We start from the raw sequence: 9,660 nt of genomic DNA, 5'->3' as shown, positions 1-9,660 counted from the left end.
CTCATCGACAGCCTACGACTCGTTTTGCCCTTCTTGGGGCTCATCAGAAAGGTTCAATCCACGAGTTTCTGTCACCCTTTTAGTTCCACTTTAGCTCAAATTGCACGGAGTTAAAGGAATACACTCGTTCGCACGCCGATTTGGTTTTGACGGGAGACTCCCCCCCCCCCGAAATCCTGCTAAATCACTCGTTTATTCGGTCAAAGATTTCTCTGGAACCTTATGAGTAGTGTACTACTTGTATGCATGTATCGCATTATCTCGAGTATCGTGCCAACAAAACCTGTGGCGGCTAGTTGCTTAAATACATCATAAGCAAATGAGTGTATTTCACACATTACCCATCTTGCAGAGCCGCATTTGTAAAGCACTTTTGAACTCCCAGATAAATAATGGTGTATCCTCTGGGAGGAGGGTAACAGTTGTCGTATTCGCCTCATCCCGTTGTAGTATTTTCAGGCACCTACGAGAAGAAAGAAGAGGCCAGACGCGTCATTTCATCAAAGTCTGGCGTTGCTGGGAACAAAACGCCTCTGAAATTTTTATCATATCTCAGAACAGAGTATAAGTTATTTCTACAATATCACTATCACTGCGGATGAGAACTTACCCAGCGATTTATTTCAGAATGCGGGAAAGGATGGAAGCATCCGTGAAATCACTGTCTTGTACGCAAGTATTACAAGTAAAGGACCACATTTCCTCTGAGTGGCACTCATTCGATGTTTTTATTGGATTATCTCTGCCGTACGTTCCTGTGAGCTTCATATGTAGTACGAAATCGCTCTGATTTCCTGTTTACCAGATCCCCTATAGGACATCAGTAGCTGAAGGTGGTTGTTTACGTTACTGAGGAGTGAGTTCATAAACACTACTGACCAACCGGCCCATGTGATGAAATTGTAAGTGGACGAATCGGGAAGATTTCAATCCCCTAGAGTAAAGTATATTAAAATCATACGAGATGAATACACGGCAGTGAAGGCTAGTTATCCGTTCTGGCATTGCTAGCAGCGACGTTAATGATAAATCGTTTTATTTGCATCTGCTTTTCCAGGCATCGGTGCATTTTCATCCCAACTTTTTGGAATAATCTGAAAGCTTGTTGGAATCTTTACAAATCATCTAGAATAATATGCTCGATTATTTACAGCTTGTTACACCTATGGAACCGCTCACTAATATCCTGGGAACGTGGAATGTTTGCATCGAGCAGCGCTTCTTGAATCACTTCACAATTATGAAATGGTTTTCTTGAACACACACTTTATTTTGCTCATCTTGCGTAATTAAGAAGGAGGAAATTAGTTCTAGTTTTCATCCTCCGCAAGCGCTCGCATCTCTCGTGTTCTTTTAGTTGTGAAATTTCGGTTCATCATTTTGACTTGAGGATGGCCGTAAAGTAACGTATATCCACCATGTATTTTACTGAATGTCCTTATGAGATAATACCACAATTTAGTGTGAGCCTGTTCCATTCTTTTGGCCTTACCTGACGGCCAAATTTGTCCCACTAATGCTGCACGGAATTTTCTTTTATGTTTCGTAAATCCCTGCCTGCAATGCGGTTTTCGGACCCCATGGCTGTCCAACACTGGAAGCCATGGACAATGTAGTACTAAAAACGGGCAGTTTTTGTATGATTGTCAGGGGTGAACATGCGCAGTAACGCCAGCCGCTTGTCGTGAAACGCAAATGTTTAGCTTACAATGCACATTAACCATTCCGACAGCTTACAACACCCCATTCAGCAGCTGTACTTGCACAACAAGTGCCAACGCATCGGCGTCCGAGGCCTGTGGTTATGGTAGTAAGCAACTGAATGGCTGCAATTGGTGTGCTTAAGGTGGGACAAACCGCACGGATCCTTCGGAAGCAATTTCGACAGTATGTTTTTGTTTTTCATTAACTCCCCATATCGCCAGGTTAATATCTTGCATTCTGTAAATTTCTTGATTACCTAAATTGTGGGTACTGTACGTCCTCCAACTTCTAATAACCGACCGTAATAGATTTGTGCGATATTAATCAATTACTCCTTAATTTCCTTTTATTTCTGAGAGAAAGCGAAAAGTGACTCCGGTTTGAGATGATTAATGTCCCAGATTGGCAGAAAAAAATTCCGACTGTAAACTGCCTCCTTTGCCAACAAACCAAAATTTTGTCATCGTATCTCATATTATGTCAGCGATTAATATGGTGCATGGGACAGATAAATCGTAATTACGGACCAGAAACTTTCGTACAGCGACCTCATCGTGTCGACACAGCGTGCGCCTCGGAGTAGCGAAACCTCCTCGGGCATTTCTTCACGGACGCAACAACTTAGTGTAAAAGGTGCCCACCTATGTTTCTTTGCACATACAGAGTTGCATACGAGCAACGTTTAGAAAAACTGTTTTATCTGAGTCAGGCAAATTTATTATTAGGCTCTCCGTGCACAACTGAGATCCTTTAGCAGTTCGCGACTATCGATCTGCCGGGAGCAATTTAAATTACTCTGCATTGTAACACATCCCGAGCATATTCTGTGTGACAGGCCTTAGGTCAACCTTCAAGATATTATATCTACAGATTTGTTAATATTAGATACTGCTGGTGCGCTGTCCTATGTTTCATCGGAAGAACGGATGAGGAGAGCATATCTGACAGTACATATAGTAAGTTATTTTACGACCAGCGAGAGTTCGGACAATAATATGAAACTGCGATGGTTCGCATTACTACTGTCAACTTTATTTAGTAAGTAAGGCTCATTGTGTCAGCCAGCAATGTTCCGAGCCGCGGCATTTTTCTACTTTCATGCCGAATTTTCACGCCACCGATATTTGATGAGGCAACTCCGATTTATAAATCTTTTGCCAAACACTAATTGAGGACGTTGAGGTCAGATGACTGTACGTCTTCGAAGGCTCTGGTGAGAGATGGAATGCTGGCAGATAGGAGAGGCGAATTTGGAAAGACTTAAGCAGGCATCTTGCACCTTTCTGTCTCTTGTGCTTCGTGTTTTTGGAGGATGTTAGGAAATTCACGGTGGATTTCATGCGATGCTGTTGAATTAGTTCTTCAGGGTTTATTTAGCTTTTGCTTGCTCTAAAAGTGATTCTTTTGTAATATTACAACATTCTGTGTGAATATGTCGCCATGCTTTTGGATGAATATTCTTTTCCAATACCTCACTCTTGAGTTTCTTCGCCTCACTCAATCCTCAGACACTGATAGCATTTAACACAAAGATAGGATGCCTTCCTGTTACTTGCCCGCAACAATGTATTGTTAGAACGTTATTTAGGTTTAATGAGGTAACGTAGTAAAAGCCCACGCCCAAAAATCATAGTCTAAACCAACTTTCCTGTTCCAGAATGGCCAGCAGTCATGAACTCACGCACGTCACCGGCAACGGATAGTGATACGTTCAATTCGGTTAAGTGGTTTCACTGATGTAGTTTCACTGATGAACTTTAGAGAGAGCAGAGGGCGCTAATTACATCTAAACATAGTGGCATTAATAAGCAAAGCGTGCTAGTGCAGAGGAGATTGTCGGTATTGCTACGCTTTGCACCCCTACTTGATATAAACACATACTATGCCCCTGCAATCTAAGGCAACCGACAAGCGCTTCGAAGTCTCCAGGCAGCATGATATATGCAGCCCACTTATATAGCTCATATGGAATATGAGCTAATTGTGGTGTAAAGTGGTATGGTTGGTCCTCGATAAGAACGGCTTTCCGACGAAACGAGACTACAATCAGTTGCTATATAAGCAGTTACCACAACCAAACAGAGACCGAGTTTTCGAACAGCGCAAGTTTAGTAGAAATATACAGCCGCCAAGCCCACATTCGGGAGTTTGCGGGTAATCGGTCAAGCGAAATCTCCCCGTTTGCGAACTGACAGTGATGTCGTCAAAAACGGTACTTTACTTCGTCACCTGCAATATCCTCTGAACTGTGTCTAGAGAAGGATTTTTTCATAACCCTACGTTGTGTACTTCCATCCTTTATTTGGGTTTCGAAAATGCAGCAGAAGTATATGAAGCATTAGGAAAACACGCGGAACCAGCTTGCCGGTTTATTCGGTGTGATGAACATGATTGACACTCTATTCATTGCTTTAATCATCATTCTCTTGTTTTACTATTCAATATGGTGTACATCTACGCCAATGCGAATACATACGTGCTACTTGTTACGCTACGCTGAATTCTGGATTTCTAATTCGTCTGGTTATACTGATATACGTCCGGAACTTAATTCCCACATCTTAGCGTCGCGATTGGAACAATTCATCATGCCTGCCGAAATGGGACCATTAGATGTTAATTCAACTGCGCGAAACGTGGAGGATTATTTGGAATGTTTCGACATTCGGTTAAGAGCTTTCCGTATAAAGGTTGCAACGAATGTAATATGGTGTTCGAAGGAGTACAGTGTGCGACAAAGCTAAGCAACGGCGTGCTGTTGGTGAAGTTTTTGTATGACTAACAGACGTGCCTATGGCTTGCAGTTGTACAAACGTGAGTAATAAATCGGACGGAAAAGGATTAATGGTAAGGATGGTGGATTATAGGTGCCGTCAGTCAATGTGTCGAAATACTATTACTACAGGAGAATTTACTGGCGCTTGCTCAGAAGGCTGTTGATCTGTCCACCGAGCTTAGCAGTTAGATTATTTGCACCTTTTGCTTGATAGCCATCGGTAAGCTCAAAGTGTGGTTAAGGGGCAATGGTAGAAGATACTGAGAAGAAGGAAATCGGTCCCACTTAGTGGGATTCGAACCAACATTGCATTACACAGATGTGCAAGAGTGGTGTCAAAGACGATAACCGTTGTAAGTAAGGCGGCATTTAAGTGGAGAGTAATCCTTATTCCTCTCGTCTTTCGAGTACCATCAAAAATAGAGTAACCGCCCATCGCGATTCATGTCTGACGTGTTCAGTGCTTCTGTGAGTGTAGTAATAGGCTGTTGTTAAAGGTAGACCGACTGTTGATCATCGAGGAGTTTGGTAAAGAGACTGAGGCAGTTTGTGAACAAGCACTTCACCACTGTTTCTGCTGTGTCCAAAGGTGGGAACAGACCGTAATTGTGTTACAGAAGTTGTCACATTTAATTGTTCTAGCCTTGCGAGACTCATCGCTTCTTAAGGGGCCCTGTGGCTTATTCGTTTGCTTCCACACTTGGTGCTTTCAATATTTACTTTTCCTTTGCATGTGGACTATTGCGTTGCGGATTTCAGTTTGCACAAACCTCTCGTTTACTGAGGACGTGGTTTTTCTCCTCATGTTTGAAAATTATGACGGCTGCTGATTCTAGCTCGTGCAGTGTGGGGTAGCTTGCGCGTTAAATGTGGAGTAGTTTTTTGTAGCACTTCGGAAAGGATATTTTCTCTGAGGAATTTACCCTGAATTCAGCAAGCAGCTCATCGAGTGCGCAAGGCCTAGGTAGATTATCCTACTGCAATTGATTTCCTCTTGTTTTTTGTGCGGTCTCAAATGTAGCCCGCTATAAGCGTACGTAGGATTTAATAGTACAGTATAGTTGGGTTTGTGGATTTCGCCTTCCGCGTCATGAATGCCACAGTCGAACTGACCGCTTCTGACGGGATGATGCTGGAGGGTGGTGGTTTCGCATTCCAAGAAGAGACTCCTGCGATTATCGTTACTACGGCTGCCATATGAGATAAAAATGTCAACAAAGAGTTTATTCTGGTTGACTGGCAGTGGATGTTGTGCTCCACCGAGTTCCAGGACTTTGAAGTCAGCACTGGTGACCGATCGGTCGATGGACCTCGTTTTCGCACAGCTGATCTTATCAAGCCCAGCTTCTGTAACTTGGGTATGGGGTTCACCGCTGCTCCTTTACCATCCGCTAAAGAAATGGGCGACGGTAATTTCACATATGTTGAATGTTCTCTGACTGGAGGTTTGCCTCACCCCCAGTATTGCCATCTTTGATGGTCAAGGTTTGCCACAGTTGAACGGAGGCTGCATTTCGGAGTCGTGGTCTATTGATTCAGCGTGAATTTCAGACCATAAGGTTGCACAACTACAATTAGGTTCGTCATAAGTTTTGAGATCGGCTGATGTTCTACCAAACAAAAGCATGGTTAACTCTCACTCTGTAGAAACTGACTCAGATTTCCAGCGTGAGACAGCGATCGTTAGACATGCGAGCGATCTTCGAGAGGGCTTTTTAAATACTGAAAGCCCTCTCCAGTATCCTCTGTATATCAGTCCATAAGAAATGTGTTGTAGCACTTTTAAACTGCTGTTTTTCATGCTCAGTATCATCTTCATTCTCCCTATCAATATCAGTACTGTACAAAAGTTTTACTGAAGTACAATCACAACCATCCGCTTCATAGGTCCAACGTGACTTTGCGACTTTTGCTGAGTGACTATTGTTGTGACTGCCAGTTGGATATAATTGACTGCCACCAAATCTAAACGTGAACAAAAAGTGTTTAGCTACAAACACTGGACTCATCTATTCACACCTGTGGATTAATACCACGATCACCGGAGATTTAAAATACCAGAAGGGTAGAACTCTCTCTGTGGTGATTAAACGGAATACGGGACTACGGAACTTTAAATTGTAGCTGTGAGTCAAGATTAACTTGAATTTTCCTCCTTGTGACATGATATGACTTACATTAGTAATCTGGTCTTTTCACTAGAGTCGTCATAAGGCCATTAACAACTACAGTGCAACCAAAAGGCCGAAAATTTGCTTACTTTTGTTGCGCTGCTGATCTCAGTAAATCGATTAGCTTATTTTGTGGGAACGCAACTAACAATTAGTTTTTTCAGCTTTCTTAGAGCACTTGTTCTGCAAAGCGACCCCTGCATGATCATCTCGGACTCATTCATACTCCTATTCACTAGTTTAGTGAGTTGTACCTTTCCTTTGCTTAAATTATGACAATACGTATTCCGTCAATTGCATTATCATTTTTGTCTGAATACGAAAATCTACATATACGCACTTTTGTACAATTTACACGGAACACAAACGCGGTCACGTGCTTCGCCTTTCTCTTCTGATTTCTCTCGCGCTTACAGTGGTCATTCGTCAGTTTCATGCGCTAACTCTGGTTGGGACATGTTTTACGCATGCCGAACCATCGTTGGCCGAAGAGAGTACTGTTTTCCACGCCCAATTCGGAGTGGCGTAAACAGAGAGGTGGCCAACCCATGACCTGGCAGAGGAATATGAAGGAGATCACGAAACGCTTGGGTGCTGTCGGTGCTACTCGCCTTCCAGGATGGGGACCGCGTGATCCTCACCGTGCCTGGTTGGAGACACTACAAGATATGGCTACCAACCGATGTCAGTGGCGTTCTTGTTGTCAGTTTCTGTCCAGATTGCCTGAATGAATGTCTGGAGGTGTAGGCACCTCGGAATGATTGTGTTAAGCTAGTACTAAGTCCCTTCCCCGTCCACCTTTATTCTTTTCTTTACAATAAGGCTTTCAAATAAGTCATGGCTGTACGGCAGTGAAGCATTGGTGTTGAGCACTGATGTCATGCTGTCGTTGATGATGATGATGATGATCAAAACATTTCAAATTATCTTCAGAATTTAGTACATGTGAGAAGTGCTCAGAAAAAGACTCCCGGACAACCATAATTGGGTTATTATTTATTCCCTTACCTGGACCAACGACGAACTACTTAAAAGAAAACAATTCTTAGTGATTCTGTTGCATCTGACGTCTTTATTATTGTATACCCAACCTAGCTTTATTATTTTTATTTCTTTGCCACACTATTCTGGTAAAGTAGCATTTTTGGTAGCGAAACCACTACAAACTTGTTGGGCCCGGGTTTCGCCACATACTGCTTCAACTTCTGCTCTCAAGACGTCGTACTTTTTACTTCAGCCTGTAGAGATTGTTTCCAGCGATCTATTGGACCACGTTGAATTACGCACAAAGCCACGAAAGCCAAACCATTCAAATGGAGGCTTATCTACGAATGCGGTACTGTACATACGATAATAAACCAATAAAACTCTACTAACCTCAAACGTGGGATTAAACTGGCCCTTACACACTGGTTAAGGAACTGCTAATTCCTAACGGATCACAAAGTTCACACCGATTCAGAGCCACGTGTTCCCAAGACAACGGGGCTGTAGTGGTTGACGGTCCTATGGAGTCTCTAGTGAACTGAACAAATTACTGATGTGAGCCAGATACAAAGTCACAAGGAGAAAAATCCAAGTAAATCTTGACTCACAGTTCAAAATAGGAGACTCCGTAGTTCCGTATACCGTTGAACCATTTTTAAATCTCCGGTGATCGTGGTATTAATCCACAGGTGTCAATAGATGAGTCCAGTGTTTGTAGCTAAACACTTTTTGTTCACGTTTAGATTTGGTGGCAGTCAATTATATCCAACTGGCAGTCACAACAATAGTCACTCAGCAAAAGTCACAAAGTCACGTTGGACCTATGAAGCGGATGGTTGTGATTGTACTTCAGTAAAACAAACTTTTGTACAGCGATGTGACTGATAATGATGGCGAAAAAGAAGGTGATACTGAGCATGAAAAAGAGCAGTTTACAAGTGCTATAAAGTCACGTGTTCCCAAGACAACGAAGCCACGTGTTAACTTAAACAAGACGCTCGGTGATAATGTCAAAGAACGGCTTATGTTTAGGTCCAAAACTCGGAAGGTGGTACTGGCACAAAACCAAAATAAAATAATCGGGAATTGCGTTGTACAGAAGGATGGAATCCGGTTGTTGCGAGTTCCCACACCAATTCGTCTGATTTAGTCAATAATACCATTAGACTCCGACTGGCAACCGTTACTTCGACAGTTGGCCACCCCGTAATTAGTGCAGTCTCGCAAGATTTGATACCTTGGAGGATCGTCGACAGTGGCTTGTGATCGGTCAAGTTGGCGATATTGACCGTTGTCACGTCCCAATTCCTCTTGATGCTGGTGTCGCATGGTGACGTCAACTGACCACAACTCGCCGATTTCTGAGACAGGAATGGGTTCCATGGGATGGGTTGCCCCTGTCGTATCCACTTTCATTAGTTGACAACGCTTACAGGACACCACATAATCCATCAACTCACTTCTCATCCAGGGCCAGTAGGCCCTCTGCCGAAGTAGGTCGTATGTCTTGGTGCATCCTGTATGTGCCATCTCATGGCATTCAACTATGAGATTCTGTCTCAAGACGCGAGGTATCACGGGCAGCACAACATCTGAATCAGTGGCGTTCCAGGAAATTCCGCCAGCTTCATTCTGCCTCAGTCAATCAAAGTGACTCTGGAACGCTTCTACTTCCTTGTCTCTCTCTCCGTTCTCAATGTTCCTTCCATCCAACAAGGCGGCTGCAACTTTCTGTAACACCGGATCCTGTCGTTGGAGTTGCACCAACTTTCCGGGATCCAGTTCGACGACGAGGCCATTGGCTCCAATCATGATCTTGGAAACCTCATCTTCAGCTTCTGGCCTTGACAGCCAATCAGCCAAGTTGTTCTCCTTCCCCGGCACGTGCTGGATTGTGAAGTCGTACACTTGCAACCGGAATGCCCGGCGTGCGAGCTTCCCGCGAGGATCTCTGGCGGTCCGGATCCGCTCCAGGGGTTTGTGATCGGTTTCGACATGAAACCTTTGCCCAAGCAGATATGG

The 9,660-nt window shown here is 43.5% G+C and overlaps 2 protein-coding genes across 2 annotated transcripts in view; one reads left to right on the top strand and one right to left on the bottom strand.

The window, feature by feature from the left end:
• Positions 1 to 9,054, bottom strand: part of T265_05697 (hypothetical protein) — a gene marked incomplete at both ends in the record, with an annotated part of 104,834 nt that extends 95,780 nt beyond the window's left edge. Inside the window, one exon of the mRNA XM_009170766.1 lies at positions 8,876 to 9,054. Coding sequence (XP_009169030.1) covers positions 8,876 to 9,054 — 179 coding nt within the window. The remainder of the gene's footprint in view (positions 1 to 8,875) is intronic.
• Positions 1 to 9,660, top strand: part of T265_05698 (hypothetical protein) — a gene marked incomplete at both ends in the record, with an annotated part of 103,740 nt that overhangs the window by 91,756 nt on the left and 2,324 nt on the right. The window lies entirely within an intron of this gene.

This window comes from Opisthorchis viverrini (assembly GCF_000715545.1).
Source record: "Opisthorchis viverrini unplaced genomic scaffold opera_v5_108, whole genome shotgun sequence".
Classification (NCBI taxonomy): domain Eukaryota; kingdom Metazoa; phylum Platyhelminthes; class Trematoda; order Opisthorchiida; family Opisthorchiidae; genus Opisthorchis; species Opisthorchis viverrini.
The sequence above is the reverse complement of the archived record's forward strand: the minus strand, read 5'-3'. Positions and strand labels throughout refer to the sequence as shown.